The sequence below is a fragment of the Oncorhynchus nerka genome, linkage group LG18, assembly GCF_034236695.1.
Source record: "Oncorhynchus nerka isolate Pitt River linkage group LG18, Oner_Uvic_2.0, whole genome shotgun sequence".
Lineage (NCBI taxonomy): Eukaryota > Metazoa > Chordata > Actinopteri > Salmoniformes > Salmonidae > Oncorhynchus > Oncorhynchus nerka.
Window position 1 is genome coordinate 39,952,617 of NC_088413.1, and position 24,748 is coordinate 39,977,364.

Sequence of the window (24,748 nt, forward strand, 5' to 3'; positions counted from 1 at the left end):
TCCCGAAGTTGCCTTTTCACTGTTGACATTGAGACTGGTGCTTTGCGGGTACTATTTAATGAAGCTGCCAGTTGAGGACTTGTGAGGCGTCTGTTTCTGAAACTAGACACTCTAATATACTTGTCCTCTTGCTCAGTTGTGCACTGGGGCCTCCCACTCCTCCTTCTATTCTTGTTAGAGCCAGTTTGCGCTGTTCTGTGAAGGGAGTAGTACAAAGCGTTGTACGAGATCTTCAGTTTCTTGGCAATTTCTCGCATGAAATAGCCTTAATTTCTCAAGAATAGACTGATGAGTTTCAGAAGAAAGTTCTTTGTTTCTGGCCATTTTGAGCCTGTAATCGAACCCACAAATGCTGATGCTCCAGATACTCAACTATTGTAAAGAAGGCCAGTTTTATTGCTTCTTTAAATCAGAACAACAGTTTTCAGCTGTGTTAAAAATTTCAAAAGGGTTTTCTAATGATCGATTAAGCCTTTGAAAATAATAAACTTGGATTAGCTAACACAACGTGCCATTGGAGCACAGGAGTGATGGTTGCTGATAATGGGCCTCTGTACGCCTATGTAGATAATCCATAAAATATCTGCAGTTTCCAGCTCCACCAGTCATTTACAACATTAACAATGTCTACACTGTATTTCTGATCAATTTGATGTTATTTTAATGGACAAACAATTAGCTATACTTTCAAAAACAAGGACATTTCTAAGTGACCCCAAACTTTTTAACAGTAGTGTAGAAGAGAACAGAAAACCAGCAGGCTCCAGACCCCGTAGGGAAGGATTTGAATACCCCTAACCACACAACTCTATTCACTACTTTTAACAACTTCCACTGAACATTTGACAAAAACACATTTACTTGAAGAACAGTGCAGATGCAAAGTTTGGTAACGGTTTGCGTTGTTTGTGCCGACATTCTGTTACCAAACTTTTCGTCCGCACTTTTCTTCAAGTGAATGTGTTTTTGGAAAGTTTTCAGATGAAATTGTTAAAAGTTGTCCTTGTGCATAGAGTTGTATAGTTTGTTAAACTTTGCAAACATTGTTTTTGGTATGACATACACTTTAAAGTGAAACATTTGAGCATCATTCTTTTACCATGGAATTGCCATCCTGATCTAATGTATGCCTTTAGACAATAGTAAGATGTACTTCACCTTTTGGTCCAAAGAGGGCAGCATAGCATGGTTTGTGGCAGAAGGGCTTCCCATCATGCTGTAGACAGGGAATAAAGAGAAGAAGAATGACTGACGGTGAGTAAATGACATTTATAAGCCCAAACCTCACAAGACTGACAACCATAGCTTGGCAATTTCCATCTTCTAGCCAGACTCATGCATCTTTGGAAAAAAAGGTTATTGGATTGTGTGTGCGTGTGTGTAGGAGAGAGACAGAGAAAAAAAACTCCACAGCCTCCCGAGAAAGAGAAAGGGAGAAAGAAAGTCAGTCTGGCTTGATCTCCATTTTCTAATGTGTCACAATGTTCCAGCCCAGGTATCAGTTGTGGTTGTAAACAGGAGACCAGTACTGTTGATTAATCAAACACCTCACATCAGGGTCCTATTCAGTAGGTGGAAATCATTCGGAAACATACTGAACATGACCCAGTATTAGGGTTGCAAAATGCTGGTAACTTTCCCTAAATTCCCAGGTTTCCCAGAAATCCTGGTTGGAGGATTCCGGATTTCCTGTTTATTCCTTCATGATTCCAGGAGTTCTAAACAGGATCCCCACCCCCCCCCTTGCAACCCTACCTAGGATAGGTGAGCGAGTATGGGCCTTGTAGGATGACAGAGGTCAGTCGAAGGCTTAGAGATGGGTCTGTTAGGACCCTATGTCCCTCCTAATGCATGCTGGGATGATGGTGGTCATGTGGTCATATCAAATGGTCATGTAACAGCATGGACAGGCAGCAGAGGGATCAGGGCCTGGGCCAGAGAGAAGACATCCAGTCCAGAGCTCTTTCCTAACTAATCTTTCCGCCATTCCTCAATTTCTCTCCTTGCCGCCTCGACAAAATGGATTGGAGAAAAAGGTCAAAAAAGGTCTCCTCCAATACAGTGAGTAGGACGGGAAGAGAGTGGATGAATTGAGATACAGCCAAAGTGGACAGGCAGAGGGGGATGAAGGAGGCTATGGTACCAACGCCACAGCACAAGGCCACGTGCCAATGCCGACTGTGGGAACAAACTGCTTTAGTCGCACAATCCCTTCACACCCACGTGGCATCTTATTCCACTCAGAAACCCAGAGTAGAAAACAGCCTGTTTCTCTTCTCAACTATCTATAATGTATTACCCATGACAGGAAGTACATGTAGCGCTGTAACAGGAGCTAGAAACAGACAGGCAGACACAGTGTGTGTGTGTTAGACAGACACAGATCCGCAGTTGTAACATCTATGGGGCCTATACAGTAAAAGTTCTGGTAATATTAGTCTCTCTTTTTGACTAATAGGCACTGATGGGTTTGTCAGGAGGGAAGGTCCAGCACACAGGGCTTCATTGTGTCCACTAGACAGCTCTGGTCCCCTCACAGTTCTGGTTGTATTTCCCTACAGCAGGACCAGTAGGACCTGAAAGATGGATTACCCAGCCTAGTGTGTGGTTATAATTCACTGCAGTATGAGTACCCTAAAGATGGATCAACTATCCCAGTCCAGAGCCCAGAGCCTAGCCCACTCACTTCCCAGACACAAATAGGAGGAGACATTCGCCTTTCCAATTTCCCACATCCATTTCTGCCTCATGCACCAATTAATGATGTTACTTCTGTAACGGTTTTCTTCCGTTGAAGGAGAGGAGGACCAAAATGCAGCGTGGTTAGTGTTCAACATGTTTATTAATAAGGGCAATAAACGTGAACACTACAAAATACAAAACAACAAATGTGAAAAAAACTAAACAGTCCTATCTGGTGCATAGACACAAAGACAGAAGACAACCACCCACAAAATACCCAAAGAACATGGCTGCCTAAATATGGTTCCCAATCAGAGACAACGATAAACACTTGCCTCTAATTGAGAACCTATCTAGGCAACCATAGACTTACATAATCACCTAGACTAGAAAACACCCCATAAACATACAAAACCCCTAGACCAGCAAAAACACATAAATCCCCCATGTCACACCCTGACCTAACCAAAATAATACAGAAAACAAAGGTAACTAAGGCCAGGGCATGACAGTACCCCCCCCCCCAAAGGTGTGGACTCCTGGCCGCACACCTAAATCCATAGGGGAGGGTCTGGGTGAGCGTCTGTCCACGGTGGCGGCTCTGGCGCGGGACGTGGACCCCACTCCACCATAGTCTTTATCCACTTTAGTCTCCTCCTAGGAACGGCGACCCTCGCCGCCGACCTTGGACTGGCAACCCTACTAAAAGGGCCCCACTGGACTAAACAAACTCCTCAGGACTGAGGGGCAGCTCTGGACTGAGGGCTAGCTCAGGACCGAGGGGCAGCTCAGGCCCGAGGGGCAGCTCAGGACCGAGGGGCAGCTCAGGACCAAGGGGTAGCTCAGGACCGAGGGGTAGCTCAGGACCGAGAGGTAGCTCAGGACCGAGAGGTAGCTCAGGCTGGTTGACTGACGGCTCTGGCAGATCCTGGCTGACTGACGGCTCTGGCGGCTCCTTGCAGACTGGCGGCTCCTTGCAGACTGGCGGCTCCTTGCAGACTGGCGGCTCCTTGCAGACTGGCGGCTCCTTGCAGACTGGCGGCTCTGGCGGCTCCTGGCAGACTGGCGGCTCCTTGCAGACTGGCGGCCCTGGCGGCTCCTTGCAGACTGGCGGCTCCTTGCAGACTGGCGGCCCTGGCGGCTCCTTGCAGACTGGCGGCTCAGGACAGGCGGGAGACTCTAGCAGCCCTGGACAGGCGGGAGACTCTAGCAGCCCTGGACAGGCGGGAGACTCTAGCAGCCCTGGACAGGCGGGAGACTCTAGCAGCCCTGGACAGGCGGGAGACTCTAGCAGCCCTGGACAGGCGGGAGAGCCCTGGACAGGCGGGGAGACTCTAGCAGCCCTGGACAGGCGGGAGACTCTAGCAGCCCTGGACAGGCGGGAGACTCTAGCAGCCCTGGACAGGCGGGAGACTCTAGCAGCCCTGGACAGGCGGGAGACTCTAGCAGCCCTGGACAGGCGGGAGACTCTAGCAGCCCTGGACAGGCGGGAGACTCTAGCAGCCCTGGACAGGCGGGAGACTCTAGCAGCCCTGGACAGGCGGGAGACTCTAGCAGCCCTGGACAGGCGGGAGACTCTAGCAGCTCTGGACAGGCGGGAGACTCTAGCAGCCTTGGACAGGCGGGAGACTCTAGAAGCTCTGGACAGGCGGGAGACTCTACAGCTCTGGACAGGCGGGAGACTCTAGCAGCTCTGGACAGGCAGGAGCACCTGTAGACAAAGGACGGAGAGAAAGCCTGGTGCGGGGGGCTGCCACCGGAGGGCTGGTGCGTGGAGGTGGCACTGGATGGACGGGACCGTGAAGGCGTACTGGAGATCTTGAGAGCAGGGCTAGCACCATCCGCCCTGGCTGGATCTTCACCCTAGCCCGGCAGATGTGGGGAGCTGGGATGTAGCGCACCGGGCTAAGCACGCGTACTGGGGACACCGTGCGTTCCACCGCATAACACGGTGCCTGACCAGTACAACGCCCGCCACGGGTAGCATGGCTAGGAGCACTGTAGCGCTGAGCTGGCACAGGACGTACAGGGCTAGGGAGGTGCACAGGAGGCCTGGTGCGTGAGGCTGGCACAGTCTTAACCAGATGGCTTGCACGCACCTCAGGACGAGTGCCGTGTAATACTGCGCCAAACCGACAGCTCTCTCTCTTCACTCTCCTCCAATTTTATCAACAACTCCTCGAATGTCTCATAATCTCCCTTCCATTCACTCTCCTCTAATTTGTCCAATAACTCCTCCGCACTCTCAGACGCACACCTCAACTTCGACGACTGCTCTGATTCCATCCTTGGCTCCTCATGGTAAACAGGGGGAGTTGGCTCAGGTCTGACTCCTGACTCTGCCACACTCTCCCTGTGCCTCCCCCAATACATTTTTGGGGCTGTCTCTCGGGCTTCCATCCGCGCCGCCGTGCTGCCTCCTCATACCAGCGCCTCTCCGCCTTCGCTGCCTCCAGCTCTTCTTTGGGGCGACGATAATCTCCTGGCTGTGCCCAGGGTCCTTTCCCGTCTAGGATCTCCTCCCAAGTCCATTTCTTTAAATAGTGCTGCCTCTCCTGCTACTGCTGCTGCTGCCTCTCCTGCTGCTGCCTGTTACCACGCCGCTTGGTCCTATTGTGGTGGGTGGTTCTGTAACGGTTTTCTTCCGTTGAAGGAGAAGAGGACCAAAATGCAGCGTGGTTAGTGTTCAACATGTTTAATAAGGACAATAAATGTGAACACTACAAAATACAAACAACAAATAGGAATAAAACGAAACAGTCCTATCTGGTGCATAGACACAAAGACAGAAGACAACCACCCACAAAATACCCAAAGAACATGGCTGCTTAAATATGGTAACGATAAACACCTGCCTCTAATTGAGAACCAATCTAGGCAACCATAGACTTACATAACCTAGACGAGGAAAACACCCCATAAACATACAAACCCCCAGACCAGACAAAACACATAAATCCCTCATGTCACACCCTGACCTAACCAAAATAATACAGAAAACAAAGATAACTAAGGCCAGGGCGTGACAACTTCTATGACCAGAGAAAGTGAAATATTCCTCTATATTATAAAAGACAAGCCGCTTATAATAACAACGCAAACTTATGGAAACACTTTGCTACACTCATTAATTGCAGCTGCAGTGCTGGTTGTAGTGTGAGTGGAAATAGGGAGAATGCACACTTTATGGCTTATAAAAGTGCTGATCAAATTATTGGCTGTGCTGAATAAGGGCTCCCGAGTGGCACAGCGGTCTAAAGCACTGCATCTCAGTGCTAGAAGCATAACCACAGACCCTGGTTCAATTCCAGGCTGTATCACAACCGGTCGTGATTGGGAGTCCCATAGGGCAGCGCACAATTGGCCCAGCATCGTCCGGGTTTGGCCAGGGTAGGCCGCCACTGTAAATAAGAATTTGTTCTTAAATGACTTGCCTAGTTAAAAAAAGGCCCCATGTTAACTGATGCGCCTCATGCAATGGAATGTATTTTAAGTAATGTCAGTTGAATCAACAAACCACCACACGTGTTGATGGGTACACTTCCTGCTTTTACTTCCTCCTTTTGCTTCCTGCTTTGCTCCTATTAGTAGAATGGCAATGGCCGCCAGTCCACCCATTATGCCATCATTGACATGAATTGAGACACCAGTTCTATTCATTTTATTTCTATGGCGGCACATGCAGTCAGGAGTGGAGGAGAGGAGAAAATGACCGTGTTTCTTTTTTCACTATCCGAACGGTTATTACGGTGACTGCAATCATTTGGCTGGCCAACTACCGCCATCCAAAATCCATGACCGTCACAGCCCTAGTCTTTCCCTGACCCCGAATCTGATCTCATACAGCCCCCTTCCTCGTGAGACACACACACACACACACACACACACACACACACACACACACCACCACCGCTCATCCTGCTCCCTTGGCCTTTGCGTGGTAAGACCCAGGCCCATTATCAACTGTATACCTGTATCAGGACCCCCGGTGAGGGGAATTAGTACAAACATGATCTTGGAAGGTTCTCTGTGTGTCGTAACAGAGTTATGACCTCCTCCTTGGATAGAGCCAGGATGAAGGCTTGGCCTGTGTGTGTGTGCATAATGTGTACTATGGAGGCTTGCTAAAGGCTTCTGTATGCTACAGTTGGCTGGCGGCTAGCCGAACTCGCATACTCCCTTAAAAAAAGACCTTCACTTAAAAAAAAGAGAAAAAGATGCAACAGCCTGTTTGTCCATCTTGAGGCGCCGTAGCCAGTATACACTTCCACAAAATAGTCAGAATTAATCTAAGATAGTGCAGTATTTCCCAAGTGAAAAAATGTGTGTGAAATCAAGTCGTCTCTCAAATTGCAAGAATCACTACTGTTGACCAATGAAGGGGCGTAGACTGAACTTCAACTTCAGCCTGAACTGAACTTCAGCTTGCCTTGAAAAAAGTATTAGTGTGCACGAACAGCTGAAAAAAAACCTTACAGAAGACCAAAACAAACAAAAACTTTACAATATGTCATCATAACACATGCACAAACTGTTCATTACGGTTTCGGATGGGAAGTATACTGATGACCTTATGACTCTGCCATCTGCCATCCATGGAGCCCCAGGGGGCAGTGGTGCCATCTCCCCCATCGTTATGCCCCTGTCCTCTGCTTATAGAGACCCTGACCTCTGCTGTACTGTGCCTGGGATCTCCTCACAACACACGGACTACATTCCTTGTCTTTTCTTATAGTACACTACTAACCCCCCCACCCCCCCTCCATCTCTGAACCATCCCTCAGTTCCATGATGATGGGGTACAGACTTTTCCGACCACAGCCATTCACTCACCATGGCAATGTAGCCTAACCTAAGGCTGCTGGTTGGATTTGGGATGTGCTGTCAATGGAGAGGATGGACTAGAGTACATCTAATCATGTGTGTCTGATCTGCTGCCTGTCCATGGAGTGGAGGGCGGACAACAACAACCCAGGCCAGTATTGCCAACATCTACTAGTAGTCTGGTCCCAGATCTGTTTTTGCTGTATTGGAGTTGGTTAAAGCATATTCCCAGGTCTGTTTGTGCTGTATTAGAGTTGGTTAAAGCCTGGTCCCAGATCTGTTTGTGCTGTATTGGAGTTGGATAAAGCCTGGTTACAGTATATTGTACAACCAGATCTGGGACCAGGCTTATCTACTGGGGTCTGGAGGGAAATTGTTGAGAGGACATTTAGAAAGAACATTTATATGATGTAATGATGAGAGAGAGATTACAACCCAGGCTAGGACTGCTTCTAGTATCCACTGACGACTGGCTAGCGTCTGGTCTGAGCTGGGTGGGGAATAGCTTGTGTGATTTTGTGTCATATAAAGCTGCAGAATTCACATCCTTCTTTCCTTCCTGTTCTGTTCTGATCCAGACCAAGGGACAGGGCTGATTCACACTGACATAACCAATATCAAATCAAATGTTATTTGTCACATACGCCGACTACTGTGAAATGCTTACTTACAAAGCCCTTAACACTTTCTTGAACTGCATTGTTGGTTAAGTAAAAAGTAACACAATAAAATTACATAACAATAACAAGGCTATATACAGGGGGTACTGGTACCCAGTCAATGTGCAGGGGTAATTTGAGATCATTTGTACAGGTAGGGGTAAAGTGACTATGCATAGATAATAAACAATGAGTAGCAGCTATGTAAAAACAAATGGGGTGGGGGGGTGGGTCAATGTAAATAGTCCAGGTGGCCTTTTGATTAATTGTTCAACAGTCTTATGGCTTGAGGGTAGAAGCTGTTAAGGAGCCTTTTGGACCTAGACTTGGTGCTCCGGTACCGCTTGCCGTGCTGTAGCAGAGAGAACAGTCTATGACTTGGGTGACTGGAGTCCTTTGACAATTTTTTGGGCCTTCTTCTGACACTGCCTAGTATATATATATATATAGATATATATATATATATATATATATATATATTATATATATATATTATATAAGTCCTGGATGGCAGGAAGCTTGGCTCCAGTGATGTATTGGGCCGTACACACTACCCTCTGTATCGCCTTACAGTCGGATGCCAAGCAGTTGCCATACCAGGCGGTGATGCTCTCGATGGGCAGCTGTATAACTTTTTGAGGATCTGGGGACCCATGCCAAATGTTTTCAGTCTCCTGAGGGGGAAAAGGTGTCCTCTTCACAACTGTCTTGGTATGTTTGGACCTTGATAGTTTGTTGGTGATGTGGACACCAAGGAACTTGGAACTCTCAACCCACTCCACTACTGCCCCGTCGATGTTAATGGGGGTCTGATCGGCCTTCCTTTTCATGTAGTCCATGAGCATCATGAGAATGGAAAATTATGTGGATATATTGAAGCAACATCTCAGGACATCAATCAGGAAGTTAAAGCTTGGTTGCAAATGGGTCTTCCAAATGGACAATGACCCCAAGCATACTTCCAAAGTTGTGGCAAAATGGCTTAAGGACAACAAAGTCAAGGTATGGGAGTGGCCATCACAAAGCCCTGACCTCATCCTATAGACAATTTGTAGGCAGAACTGAAAAAATGTACGTACGAGCAAGGAGGCCTACAAACCTGACTCAGTTACACCAGCTCTGTCAGGAGCAATGGGCCAAAATTCGCCCAACTTATTGTGAGAAGCTTTTGGAAGGCTACCCGAAACATTTGACCCAAGTTAAACAATTTAAAGGCAATGCTCCCAAATACTAATTGAGTGTATGTAAACTTCTGACCCACTGGGAATGTGATGAAAGAAATAAAAGCTGAAATAAACTGAGTTTAAATGTATTTGGCAAAGGTGTATGTAAACTTCCGACTTCAACTGTAGATGACAACTTTCTTGGTAAATAATGCGGTCTACAGCTTATGATAAGGCACTCTACCTCAGGCGAGCAACACTTACTTTATATGAGACATCGCGCACCAGCAGTTATTGACAAATAGACACACACCATACCCTTCGCCTTACCAGACACAGCTGCTCTGTCCTGCCGATGCACGGAAAACCCAGCCAGCTCTATATTATCCGTGTCGCCATTCAGCCGCGACTCAGTGAAACATAAGATATTATAGTGTTTAATGTCCCGTTGGTAGGCCAGTCTCGATCATAGATCATCCAGTTTGTTTTCCAGTGATTGCACGTTGGCCAATAGATCTGACCTTCTTCTCCCTCTGTATCTCCGCCTGTTCTTCACGTGAATGGCAGGGATCTGGGCCTGGTCTCCGGAAAGCAGTATATTCTTTGCGTAGGACTCATTAAAATAACATATCTTCGTCCAGTTCGAGGTCAGTAATAGCTGTTCTGATGTCCAGAAGCTCTTTTCGGTCATAAGAGACGGTAGCATCAACTTTATGTAAAAAATAAGTTACAAACCATGAGAAAAAAAATAACAAAATAGCACAGTTGTTAAGGAGCCCATAAAACAGTACCCATCCCCTCCGGCGCCATTATAAACTCCCAACATTCCATTTTCAGGACCCTGTCTTTCAAAGATAATTCGTAAAAATCCAAATAACTTCATAGGTCTTCATTGTAAAGGGTTTAAACACCGTTTCCCATGCTTGTTCAATGAACCATAAACAATTAAATGAACATGCACCTGTGGAACGGTCGTTAAGACACTAACAGCTTACAGACGGTAGGCAATTATGGTCACAGTTATGAAAACGTAGAACACTAAAGAGGCCTTTCTACTGACTCTGAAAAACACCAAGAGAAAGATGCCCAGGGTCCCTGCTCATCTGTGTGAACGTGCCATAAGCATGCTACAAGGAGGCATGAGGACTGCAGATGTGGCCAGGGCAATAAATTGCAATGTCCGTACTGTGAGACGCCTAAGACAGCGCTACAGGGAGACAGGATGGACAGCTGATCGTCCTTGCAGTGGCAGACCACATGTAACAACACCTGCACAGGATTGGTACATCCGAACATCACACCTGTGAGACAGGCACAGGATGGCAACAACAACTGCCTGAGTTACACCGGGAACGCACAATCCCTCCATCAGTGATCAGACTGTCCGCAATAGCTGAGAGAGGCTGGACTGAGGGCTTGTAGGCCTGATGTAAGGCAGGTTCTCACCAGACATCACCAGCAACAACGTCAACTATGGGCACAAACCCACCGTCGCTGGACCAGACAGGACTGGCAAAAAGTGCTCTTCACTGACGAGCCGCGGTTTTGTCTCACCAGGGGTGATGGTCGGATTCGTGCTCATCGTCGAAGGAATGAGCGTTACACCGAGGCCTGTACTCTGGAGCGGGATCGATTTGGAGGTGGAAGGTCAGTCATGGTCTGGGGCAGTGTGTCACAGCATCAGACTGAGCTGGTTGTCATTGCAGGCAATCTCAACGCTGTGCGTTACAGGGAAGACATCCTCCTCCCTCATGTGGTACCCTTCATGCAGGCTCATCCTGACACGACCCTCCAACATGACAATACCACCAACCATACTGCTCGTTCTGTGCGTGATTTCCTGCAAGACAGGAATGTTAGTGTTCTGCCATGGCCAGCGAAGTGCCCGGATCTCAATCCCATTGAGCACATCTGGGACCAGTTAGATCGGAGGGTGAGGGCTAGGGCCATTCCCCCTAGAAATGTCTGGGAACTTGCAGGTGCCTTGGTGGAAGAGTTGGGTAACATCTCACAGAAAGAACTGGAAAAACTGGTTCAGTCCATGAGGAGGAGATGCACTGCAGTACTTAATGCAGATGGTGGCCACACCAGATACTGACTGTTACTTTTGACCCCCCACCTTTGTTCAGGGACACATTATTCCATTTCTGTTAGTCACATGTCTGTGGAACTTGTTCAGTTTATGTCTCAGTTGTTGAATCTTGTTATGATATATGTTACAAATATTTATACATGTTAAGTTTGCTGAAAACAAACGCAGTTGGAAGTGAGAGGACGTTTCTTTTTTTGCTGAGTTTATTTGAGGGATGACTGAAGGGGATATTCAGTCTTCATGTACAGACAAGGTGGAAATTGAATGGTTTTGACTGCTAGGTCATGAAAAAGGCTGCATGTACACCTCTCCTTCCTTTCTGTTCTGATCCAGGCCCAGGGACCAGTGCTGAGCTGAGTCATACTAAGAGTGTATGGAGGAGATATGAGAGGACTGGCGGTGATATATTGTATTCATTATAAAACACAGACATGGTGAAAATAGAATGGCTGACTCATTGAATGAAATAGAACAGTTTTATAATATATTGTACTGGTATTTCTATGGGCTGGCTGGCTAGGTCATGAAGTCACAGCTAACCTTCATCAAGGACACAGGCAGCACATCTACAGAGCACAGCTGTAGGCTAAGCTCTAGGCCTATAGAACGGTGATGGTAATGTCGTCTTGAGAGCCACTGATCTACAGTTGAAGTCGGAAGTTCACATACACTTAGGTTGGAGTCATTAAAACTCTTTTTTCAACCACTCCACAAATTTCTTTGTAACAAACAACAGGTTTGGCAAGTCGGTTAGGACATCTACTCTATGCATGACAAGTAGTTTTTCCAACAATTGTGTACAGACAGATTATTTCACAATACAATTCCAGTGGGTGAGATGTTTACATACACTAAGTTGACTGTGCCTTTAAACAGCTTGGAAAATTCCAGAAAATTATGTGATGACTTTAGAAGATTATGATAGGCTAATTGACATAATTAGAGTCAATTGGAGGAGTACCTGTGGATGTATTTCAAGGCCTACCTTCAAACTCAGTGCCTCTTTGCTTGACATCATGGGAAAATCAAAAGAAATCAGCCAAGACCTCAGAAAAAAAATTGTAGACCTCCACAAGTCTGGTTCATCCTTGGGAGCAATTTCCAAACGCCTGAAGGTACCACGTTCATCTGTACAAACAATAGTAGGCAAGTATAAACACCATGGAACCACACAGCCGTTATACAGCTCAGAAAAGAGATGCATTCTGTCTCCTAGAGATGAACGTACTTTGATGCGAAAAGTGCAAATCAATCCCAGAACAATAGCAAAGGACCTTGTAAAGATGCTGGAGGAAACAGGTACAGAAGTATCTATATCCAAAGTAAAACGAGTCTTTTTTTTCCACCTTTATTTAACCAGGTAGGCAAGTTGAGAACAAGTTCTCAATTACAATTGCGACCTGGCCAAGATAAAGCAAAGCAGTTCGACACATACAACGACACAGAGTTACACATGGAGTAAAACAAACATACAGTCAATAATACAGTATAAACAAGTATATATACGATGTGAGCAAATGAGGTGAAATAAGGGAGGTAAAGGCAAAAATAAGGCCACGGTGGCAAAGTAAATACAATATAGCAAGTAAAACACTGGAATGGTAGATTTGCAGTGGAAGAATGTGCAAAGTAGAAATAAAAATAATGGGGTGCAAAGGAGCAAAATAAATAAATACAGTAGGGAAAGAGGTTAGTTTTACTTGTATTTAAGAGCAATTGGAGGCCACGGAAGGAGAGTTGTATGGCATTGAAGCTTGCCTGGAGGGTTGTTAACACAGTGTCCAAAGAAGGGCCAGAAGTATACAGAATGGTGTCGTCTGCGTAGAGGTGGATCAGAGACTCACCAGCAGCAAGAGCGACATCATTGATGTATACAGAGAAGAGAGTCGGTCCAAGCATTGAACCCTGTGGCACCCCCATAGAGACTGCCAGAGGTCCGGATAGCAGACCCTCCGATTTGACACACTGAACTCTATCAGAGAAGTGGTTGGTGAACCAGGCGAGGCAATCATTTGAGAAACCAAGGCTGTCGAGTCTGCCGATGAGGATGTGGTGATTGACAGAGTCGAAAGCTTTGGCCAGATCAATGAATACGGCTGCACAGTAATGTTTCTTATCGATGGCGGTTAAGATATCGTTTAGGACCTTGAGCGTGGCTGAGGTGCACCCATGACCAGCTCTGAAACCAGATTGCATAGCAGAGAAGGTATGGTGAGATTCGAAATGGTCGGTAATCTGTTTGTTGACTTGGCTTTCCATAGAAAGGCAAGGTAGGATAGATATAGGTCTGTAGCAGTTTGGGTCAAGAGTGTCCCCCCCTTTGAAGAGGGGGATGACCGCAGCTGCTTTCCAATCTTTGGGAATCTCAGACAACACGAAAGAGAGGTTGAACAGGCTAGTAATAGGGGTGGCAACAATTTCGGCAGATAATTTTAGAAAGAAAGGGTCCAGATTGTCTAGCCCGGCTGATTTGTAGGGGTCCAGATTTTGCAGCTCTTTCAGAACATCAGCTGACTGGATTTGGGAGAAGGAGAAATGGGGAAGGCTTGGGCGAGTTGCTGTGGGGGGGTGCAGTGCTGTTGACCGGGGTAGGAGTAGCCAGGTGGAAAGCATGGCCAGCCGTAGAAAAATGCTTATTGAAATTCTCAATTATGGTGGATTTATCAGTGGTGACAGTGTTTCCTATCTTCAGTGCAGTGGGCAGCTGGGAGGAGGTGTTCTTATTCTCCATGGACTTTACAGTGTCCCAGAACTTTTTGGAGTTAGTGTTGCAGGAAGCAAATTTCTGCTTGAAAAAGCTAGCCTTGGCTTTTCTAACTCCCTGTGTATAATGGTTTCTAGCTTCCCTGAAGAGCTGCATATCACGGGGGCTGTTCGATGCTAATGCAGAACGCCATAGGATGTTTTTGTGTTGGTTAAGGGCAGTCAGGTCTGGGGAGAACCAAGGGCTATATCTGTTCCTGGTTCTAAATTTCTTGAATGGGGCATGCTTATTTAAGATGGTTAGGAATGCATTCAAAAAAAATACCCAGGCATCCTCTACTGACGGGATGAGATCAATATCCTTCCAGGATACCCCGGCCAGGTCGATTAGAAAGGCCTGCTCGCTGAAGTGTTTCAGGGAGCGTTTGACAGTGATGAGTGGAGGTCGTTTGACCACTGACCCATTACGGATACAGGCAATGAGGCAGTGATCGCTGAGATCTTGGTTGAAGACAGCAGCTGGCAAGTTGGTTAGGATGATATCTATGATGGTGCCTGTGTTTAAGGCTTTGGAGAGGTACCTGGTAGGTTCATTGATAATTTGTGTGAGATTGAGGGCATCAAGCTTAGATTGTAGGATGGCTGGGGTGTTAAGCATGTTCCAGTTTAGGTCGCCTAGCAGCACGAGCTCTGAAGATAGATGGGGAGCAATCAGTTCACATATGGTGTCCAGAGCACAGCTGGGGGCAGAGGGTGGTCTATAGCAGGCGGCACCGGTGAGAGACTTGTTTTTAGAGAGGTGGATTTTTAAAAGTAGAAGTTCAAATTGTTTGGGTACAGACCTGGATAGTAGGACAGAACTCTGCAGGCTATCTTTGCAGTAGATTGCAACACCGCCCCCTTTGGTAGTTCTATCTTGTCTGAAAAGGTTGTAGTTTGGATGGAAATGTCAGAATTTTTGGTGGTCTTCCTAAGCCAGGATTCAGACACAGCTAGAACATCCGGGTTGGCAGAGTGTGCTAAAGCAGTGAATAGAACAAACTTAGGGAGGAGGCTTCTAATGTTAACATGCATGAAACCAAGGCTATTATGGTTACAGAAGTCATCAAAAGAGAGCGCCTGGGGAATAGGAGTGGAGCTAGGCACTGCAGGGCCTGGATTCACCTCTACATCGCCAGAGGAACAGAGGAGGAGTAGGATAAGGGTACGGCTAAAAGCAATAAGAATTGGTCGTCTAGAACGTCTGGAACAGAGAGTAAAAGGGGGTTTCTGGGGGCGATAAAATAGCTTCAATGTATAATGTACAGACAAAGGTATGGTAGGATGTGAATACAGTGGAGGTAAACCTAGGTATTGAGTGATGATGAGAGAGATATTGTCTCTAGAAACATAATTGAAACCAGGAGATGTCATCGCATGTGTGGGTTGTGGAACTAATAGGTTGGATAAGGTATAGTGAGCAGGACTAGAGGCTCTACAGTGAAATAAGCCAATAAACACTAACCAGAACAGCAATGGACAAGGCATATTGACATTAAGGAGAGGCATGCTTAGTCGAGTGATCAAAAGGGTCCAGTGAGTAGTGAGGTTGGTTGGGGTCACGGCGATTTAGACAGCTAGCCGGGCCATCGGTAGCAAGCTAGCATAGGATGGAGGTCTGTTATTAGCCACCTCGTGCGTTTCCGTCGGTAGGATTAGTGGGGTTCTGTGTGGTAGATATAACCTGAAAGGCCACACAGCAAGGTAGAAGCCACTGCTCCAAAACCGCCATAAAAAAGCCAGACTACAGTTTGCAACTGCACATGGGAACAAAAATAGTACTATTTGGAGAAATATCCTCTGGTCTGATGAAACAAAAATAATACTGTTTGGCCATAATGACCATTGTTATGTTTGGAGGAAAAAGGGGGAGGCTTGCAAGCCGAAGAACACCATCCCAACTGTGAATCACGGGGGTGGCAGCATCATGTTGTGGGGGCGCTTTGCTGCAGGAGAGACTGGTGCACTTCACAAAATAGATGGCATCATGAGGCAGGAAAATGATGTGGACATATTGAAGCAACATCTCAAGACATCAGTCAGGAAGTTAAAGCTTGGTTGCAAATGGGTCTTCCAAATGGACAATGACTCCAAGCATACTTCCAAAGTTGTGGCACAATGGCTTTAAGGACAACAACGTCAAGGTATTGGAGTGGCCATCACAAATACCTGACCTCAATCCTATAGAAAATTTGTGGGCAGAACTGAAAAAGCATGTGCGAGCAAGGTCTACAAACCTGACTCAGTTACACCAGCTCTGTCAGGAGGAATGGGCCAAAATTCACCCAACCTATTGTGGAAAGCTTGTGGACGGCTACCTGCTACCAAATACTAATTGAGTGTATGTAAACTTGTGACCCACTGGAAATGTGGTGAATTGAATAAAAGCTGAAATAAATCATTCTCTCTACTACTATTCTGACATTACACATTCTTAAAATAAAGTGGTAATCCTACCTGACCTAAAACAGGGAATTATTACTAGGATTAAATGTCAGGAATTGTGAAAAACTGAGTTTAAATGTATTTAGCTAAGGCGTACGTAAACCTCTGACTTCAACCGTATCTGGATGTAGTGTGAGTGAGTGTGTGAGTGACTTGTCTGTGTGTGTCAATCAGTCAATATAAAACGTGGTTTTCCCGATCAGGTTATACCTCGTGGACCTATAGGGATTGATCCTATGCCTGTGAGCCTATAGACCCATGGACATCATTGATTATCGCTCACCTCAGCATGTCCCCCTGCGTTCAGGGTTTTGTTACAGCGGCCACACTTCAGACAGAACTTATGCCAGTCCTTCCCCAGAGATGACACCTTCTCAGCTAGAGAGAGAGAGATGAGAGAAAGGAAATAGAGCGTGAGAGGAGAGAGAGAGAGAGCGAGCGAGAGAGGACGAGAAGACGTCATGAGTGTAAATACGCTTAAATAATGAGGCATTTCACTGATTTCAATGACTACACATCCTTATCTCTCAGAAGGCTGTAACTTTAATTTCCTTAGAGAATGTAGGTCATTGCTTTAAAGTAGAATTATTCTCTGTTCACTCCACTGATTCTTCTCTTGCCTCCTCAGAGCTCAGAGAAAGGAGTATTAGGATAATGTCTGAGGGTGCTAGTGCACTATACAGGACGCTGCTGTAATAATGTCATCATCACACAGACAGACGGCATATGCATGAGGCCGAGTACAGCTGGACAGCAGGGTGTCAACAGCTAGCCCAGATCCCTTAATATCCCTCCTCTCCTCCCCCTTCCTCTCTCTCTATAGCCCCCCTCATCCCCCTCTCTGATCTGCCCCCCCAACCCCACTCCTCCTCATCCACCCTGTTTCTATCCCCTTTCACCAGTCTTAGTCTCTCTCCCAGACCAGACACTTCCCCAGACAGGAGTGGTCCTAATTATAGCCAAGTTTCCAATTATACCCACCTCCCCTCCCTCAGACAATGGTCCAGAAGAGGCCTACAGGACCAGCTAACCTCACTACAGGAAAAACCTTCTCTAATCATGGCAGGCCACAATCAGCCGGACGTCAGGCCGCTTCCTACAGTACACCTCCCTTATCGCCCCATTTCTCCCTCCCTCGCTTCTCCACCTGGAGTGAGCAGGATTGTTTCAGAAGGATTGTTTCAGATCCCCCTCAGCTCAGCGACTGACTTCCGACAAGGCTGTTTATTTTGTCTCCAAGACAGTTTCACTGTCAACTGCACTAAAACAAAAGGAGGATGTAGACAGTAACTACAGTTGGACCTCCCACAAACACAACATAACACAGCCTAACCTGAACATATCACCAGTGATAATAGTTACAGGGGTCAGGGGAAATTCCCCCAAATCACAGATTAGCCTCTAAATCAATGATTTCTGACCAATGAGTGGGATAGGAGGGACATGAAGAGGCTATAATGCCAGCTGTCATTGTGTGTTTGTGTGTGTGCGTGTTGTGTGTGCAGAGGGACAAAAGGGTATGCCAGCCCTCTGTCATTGTATGAGGGTTAGGTGATAAACTGAACAAATAAACAGCTCTTCAGTTTAAATGGATGTTATTATTGTAAGAGGAGAGAAGTTGTTAAAAGGGGTGTCTGGGTTATGAGTGTGTGAGTTATAGTGTGTGTGTGTGTGTGTGTGTGTGTGTGTGTGTGTGTGTGTGTGTGTGTGTGTGTGTGTGTGTGTGTGTTGCAGTGTAGGGGGATGGTCCGGCTGTCTATCCGCTGGCTATCCTCCAGCTAACCACTCCCCCTATACGATACCACACATACGCATACCATTATCCAGCCTGGGAGACTGGAGGCACAAACACACACAGTGTGAACCTTTCCCACTATGGCTAGAGAACATACAATATTGGCACCCTTGCACATTTCTTAAATAATTCTCTATTTCTTCTCAAATAAATAGAAAACAATTATATATACTTTGGTTCTCCAGAACCTGTTATTGGATTTTCAACATTGTAGAAACAATTTTATTCTTGTAAGCGTAAGTTTCCAATTTGAATTCAGAAAACAAAGACACATTTTTTTTGGTTGCATACCCTTTGGCCAAGATAACTGCCAACAATCGCTTCTTGGAGCCACCAATGAGCTTGAATTTTGCCCACTTTTCAGCATCAAACTGCTCTAATTCATCGATGTTTGAGGGGTACCCTCCACTAACTAGTGTTTTGGTCCTTTGTAGCTCAGTTGGTAGAGCATGGCGCGTGTAAAGCCACAGTAGTGGGTTCGATTCCCGGCACCACCCATACATAAAATGAATGCATGCATGACAGTCAATTTGGATAAAGCGTCTGCTAAAAGGTGTTATTTATTATTATGATTCTGATCTTGCCATTGGTTCTGGATGCGATTCACATCTGGACTCTTCGCTGGCGACTCCAGAACAGTCCAGTGTTTCTTCTTGAACTATTCCAGGGTGCTTTTGATGTGTTTGGGGTTGTTGTCTTGCTGGAAGACCCATAACCTTCAAAAGAGACACTGGGTTGAACATTGCACTCCATAACACCTTGATAATCAGCTGATTTCATGATGTCTTGCACACATTCAATCCCCCCAGTTTCAGAGGCAGCAAAGCAACCCCACAGCATTATCCAACCTCCCCCATGTTTGATTGTAGTGAGGGTGTTATGTTCTTTGAATGCTTTGGCATTTCTTTGCTGCCTCTGGTACTGGGGACCTTGCACGTGTGCAAGACATCCTGAAATCAGCAGATTATGAGGTGTTTTGGGGATTGATGTTCAACCAAGTATCCAAACACCAGGTCTCCAATGAAGGTTGTGGGTCTTCCAGCAGGATAACAATCCCAAACACATCAAAAAACAACTAGGAATGGTTCAAGAAGAAACACTGGACTGTTCTGGAGTGGCCAGCGAGTAGAAAGATGCAGCAAGCACATTGATGGCTACAAGAAGAGTTTGTCTAAAGTTATCTTGGCCAAAGGCTGTGCAACCAAGTACTAGCTCCGGGTGCCAATAGTTTTGTCCATGCCTTGTATTTATTTTCTAAACAAATTGTTTAAACTTAAGTCAACAAAATTAAAATTGGTTCTGCAATGTTAAAAATCCAATAAGGTGTGGGGACTAAATGTTTTTTTCAATTTGAATTATTTAAGAAAAGTGCAAGGGTGCCAATATTTTGGCCCTATAAAAAAATTGGTTCTTTTTTTCACCTGATTGCGTTTAGTTTTTCGCAAAAACTATAGGGCCTTACAATATATTTGAATATAACTGTAACTCTGAATAATAACACCCAGTAACGGCTGACTCTCATTCCTGCGGGATTCCGTGAAGTTCTATAGTCAAGTTCTGGACAGGACAGGATAGACAGTTTACAGGATTGGGCAGTACAGGAATAGTTATGAGCTTTCTTTGAGGGGGGAAGGGGTGGGGGGTTATAAATATGTCATGTGTGGAGCATTTCATACAAAAAAAACTGTGTAGGCCTAATATAGTATACCTTATTAAAATCTTTACAAAATAAATAGCCATTTCCCCCTCCCCTTTCTTCGGTTCACTCTCTTGACTCGCTCCAGTTGTAGCCAGTCACGACTTTACCTCAGATGCACGCAGAGGCGTACACAATTACACATGTCCATATCCATGAGTTCATCCGACTCTAGAAAAGTACAAGGGCTGCCTTCATTGCCAAAATCTCTTAATGTGGTTGTTATCTGCTGTGTATAGGCAACTGTCTCATGAGCGCTGAGCAGCAGCCAAATGGAGCAGTTGCTATGGCTACTCACACACAAAACAGCTGTATCGCATTAGTGGAAACCAAGACTGTTCTCAGGGCAAATCTGCCGATTTTGACTAGCAGAAGTGACTTTTCGAAGCAGGTTAGGATAATTAACGTGGGAGGTTAGGATAATTAGGTTAAGGTTAGGAAAAGGGTTAGGGTAAAATGCTAATATTGTCCCTGATGCAACGCAAACATTATCAACCTACAACCAGGCTTGCCCTGAGAACAGTCTTGGTGTGCCGAGTACTCGGACAAAACGAGTATCATAACGGATATGGAGAATTTTCCGAATACGACATCAGTAAAAAAAAAATCTAATCAGCTGCCAGCATGCTTCTCTTTCACTCAAACAGTGTGAAGCTCTAAACAGCCGTTGCCTAGTTCGTCTGTCTGTATTGAAACGGGCAGGGTATCGGTTGAGCTTGCTGCAGCGATTAGATTAGAACAAGCCACTCTTCCTCTGCTCTCACTTCCACAGACAGACACATGCATGGCTGTTTCACTCACTCACTCACTCACTCACTCACAGTCACTCATCTCAAGGCACAAGTCTGCCCTTCTCCAAACATTGTGTATGAATCAGAATCCGTAGCTAGTCATTTTACCCCTTTTTTCTCCCCAATTTCGTAGTATCCAATTGTTAGTAGCTACCATCTTGTATCATCGCTACAACTCCCGTACGGGCTCGGGAGAGACGAAGGTCGAAAGCCATGTGTCCTGCACACTTGAGAAATAGTCTTTACCGGCATTTAAAGCACACTTCCGGGTTTTCTGATCATGAGTAAATCCGATTACGAGTATCAAGTGTGATAAAATGGATACGATTCCGAATATGAGTATGCCGACATCGGTACACCCCTAGTTTCCTCTAATGCGATGCTGCAGCAGAGCGGGGTCAGACAGAAAAGCAGCTAAAGGCTTCCGCATGCATCGCCTAGTCGAAACGAACGAGTGTGCTCGCGTACTCCCTTTACATATCTTCGCTTGAAAAATTAGAAAAAGCAGCAACAGTACTGTTTGTCCATCTTAAGATGTCGTAGCTTGTATACACTTCAAAATAGTCAGAATTCATTAATTCAGCTAAAATTAATGACAGATTTCTTGAGTTTACATTTTTGCAGAGGAGATCTTAGTCACGCAATTTTACATCTAACTAAAATATTTGGTGCAGTATTTGAAAAAATGTGCATGAAAACGAGTCGTATTTCATTGAATGACAACAAATTAATGTGTGTTTAGTATGAGAGAGGGAGACAGAGTGTGAGGAAAGGAAGGATAGTGTGTGTGTGTGTTTTAACTGAAGAGTAGAAGGTTTCATGCAGTGTTTTCCCTTACGGACACAATGACATGCAGATCATTATGCATGTACACTGCTCATAAAAATAAAGGGAACACTTAAACAACACAATGTAACTCCAAGTCAATCACACTTCTGTGAAATCAAACTGTCCACTTAGGAAGCAACACTGATTGACAATAAATGTCACATGCTGCTGTGCAAATGGAATAGACAACAGGTGGAAATTATAGGCAATTAGCAAGACACCCCCAATAAAGGAGTGGTTCTGCAGGTGGGGACCACAGACCACTTCTCAGTTCCTATGCTTCCTGGCTGATGTTTTGGTCACTTTTGAATGCTGGCGATGCTTTCACTCTAGTGGTAGCATGAGACGGAGTCTACAACCCACACAAGTGGCTCAGGTAGTGCAGCTCATCCAGGATGGCTCATCAATGCGAGCTGTGGCAAGAAGGTTTGCTGTGTCTGTCAGCGTAGTTTCCAGAGCATGGAGGCGCTACCAGGAGACAGGCCAGTACATCAGGAGACGTGGAGGAGGCCGTAGGAGGGCAACAACCCAGCAGCAGGACCGCTACCTCCGCCTTTGTGCAAGGAGGAGCAGGAGGAGCACTGCCAGAGCCCTGTAAAATGACCTCCAGCAGGCCACAAATGTGCATGTGTCTGCTCAAACGGTCAGAAACAGACTCCATGAGGGTGGTATGAGGGCCCGACGTCCACAGGTGGGGGTTGTGCTTACAGCCCAACGCCGTGCAGGACGTTTGGCATTTGCCAGAGAACACCAAGATTGGCAAATTCTGTAAAGAGCCCTGTGCTCTTTACAGATGAAAGCAGGTTCACACTGAGCACATGTGACAGACGTGACAGAGTCTGGAGACGCCGTGGAGAACGTTCTGCTGCCTGCAACATCCTCCAGCATGACCGGTTTGGCGGTGGGTCAGTCATGGTGTGGGGTGGCATTTCTTTGGGGGGCCGCACAGCCCTCCATGTGCTCGCCAGAGGTAGCCTGACTGCCATTAGGTACCGAGATGAGATCCTCAGACCCCTTGTGAGACCATATGCTGGTGCAGTTGGCCCTGGGTTCCTCCTAATGCAAGACAATGCTAGACCTCATGTGGCTGGAGTGTGTCAGCAGTTCCTGCAAGAGGAAGGCATTGATGCTATGGACTGGCCCGCCCGTTCCCCAGACCTGAATCCAATTGAGCACATCTGGTACATCATGTCTCGCTCCATCCACCAACGCCACGTTGCACCACAGACTGTCCAGGAGTTGGTGGATGCTTTAGTCCAGGTCTGGGAGGAGATCCCTCAGGCGACCATCTGCCACCTCATCAGGAGTATACCCAGGCGTTGTAGGGAGGTCATACAGGCACGTGGAGGCCACACACACTACTGAGCCTCAGTTTGACTTGTTTTAAGGACATTACATCAAAGTTGGATCAGCCTGTAGTGTGGTATTCCACTTTAATTTTGAGTGTGACTCCAAATCCAGACCTCCATGGGTTGGTAAATTTTGATTTCCATTGATAATTTTTGTGTGATTTTGTTGTCAGCACATTCAACTATGTAAAGAAAAAAGTATTTAATAAGAATATTTCATTCATTCAGATCTAGGATGTGTTATTTTAGTGTTCCCTTTATTTTTTGAGCAGTGTATATTCCTTCCTCCCATTCCTCCAGCCAAATAAAATTGTATTTGTCACATGTGCTGAATACAACAGGTGTAGACCTTACCGTGAAACGCTTACTTACAATCCCTTAGCCAACAATGCAGTTTAATTAAAATAGAGTTAAGAAAATATTTCCAAAATAAACTAAAGTAAAAAAACAAAATAAACATGAAATTACACAAGAAAATAAGGGGGGGGGGGTGTCAATGCAAATAGTCCGGGTGGCCATTTGATTAACTGTTCAGCAGTCTTATGGCTTAGGGGTAAAAGCCTTTAAGGAGCCTTTTAGATCTAGACTTTGCACTCCAGTACCGCTTGCCGTGCGGTAGCAGAGAGAACATTCTATGACTTGCGTGACTGGAGTCTTTGACCATTTCTGACACCGCTTAGTATATAGGTCCTGGATGGCAGGAAGCATAGGCCCCAGTGATGTACTGAGCTGTACGCACTACCCTCTGTAGCGCCTTGGATGCCAAGCAGTTGCCATACCAGACGGTGATGCAACCGGTCTGGATGCTCACGATGGTGCATCTGTAGAACTTTTTGATGATCTCGGGACCCATGCCAAATCTTTTCAGTCTCCTGAGGGAAAAAAGGCATCTTTGGTATGTTTGGACCATGATAGTCTTTTGATGATGTGGACACCAAGAAACTTGAAACTCTCGATACGCTCCACTACAGCCTGTCGATGTGAATGGGGGCGTGCTCTGCCCTCCTTTTCCTGTAGTGCACAATCAGCTCCTTTGTCATGCTCACGTTGAGGGAGAGGTTGTTGTCTCTGATCTCCTCCCTATAGGCTGTCACATAGTTGTCAGTGGTCAGGCCTGCCACTGTTGTGTCGTCAGCAAACTTAAGAATGGTGTTGTGGGTGAACAGGGAGTACAGGAGGGGACTAAGCACGCACCCCTGAGGGGCCCCGGTGTTGAGGATCAGCGTGGCAGATGTGTTGTTGCCTAACCTTACCACTTGGGGGCGGCCCATCAGGAAGTCCAGGATTCAGTTGCTGAAGGAGGTGTTTAGTCCCAGGGTCCTTAGCTTAGTGATGATCTTTGTGGGCACTATGGTGTTTAACGCTGAGCTGTAGTCAATGAACAGCATTCTCACATAGGTATACCTTTTGTCCAGGTGGGAAAGGTCAGTGTGGAGTGCGAGTGTTCAGTGTTGAGATTGCATCATTCATGGATCTGTTGGGGCGGTAATTCGAATTGGAATGGGTCTAGGGTTTCCGGGATGATGGTTTTATGTGAGCCATGACCAGCTTTTCAAAGCACTTCATGTCTACAGACATGAGAGCTACGGGTCGGTAGTCATTCAGGCTGGTTACCTTCGCTTTCTTGGGCACAGGGACTATGGTGGTCTGCTTGAAACATGTAGGTATTACAGACTCGGTCA

General features: G+C 46.1%; 1 protein-coding gene across 1 annotated transcript in view; it reads right to left on the reverse strand.

The window, feature by feature from the left end:
* crip2 (cysteine-rich protein 2) overlaps positions 1-24,748 on the reverse strand; it is a 50,414-nt gene that overhangs the window by 5,420 nt on the left and 20,246 nt on the right. Inside the window, exons 2-3 of the mRNA XM_029687650.2 lie at positions 16,891-16,985; positions 1,159-1,216 (exon numbers count right to left, since the gene is read on the reverse strand). Of these exons, the coding sequence (XP_029543510.1) occupies positions 1,159-1,216; positions 16,891-16,985 (153 nt within the window). The remainder of the gene's footprint in view (positions 1-1,158; positions 1,217-16,890; positions 16,986-24,748) is intronic.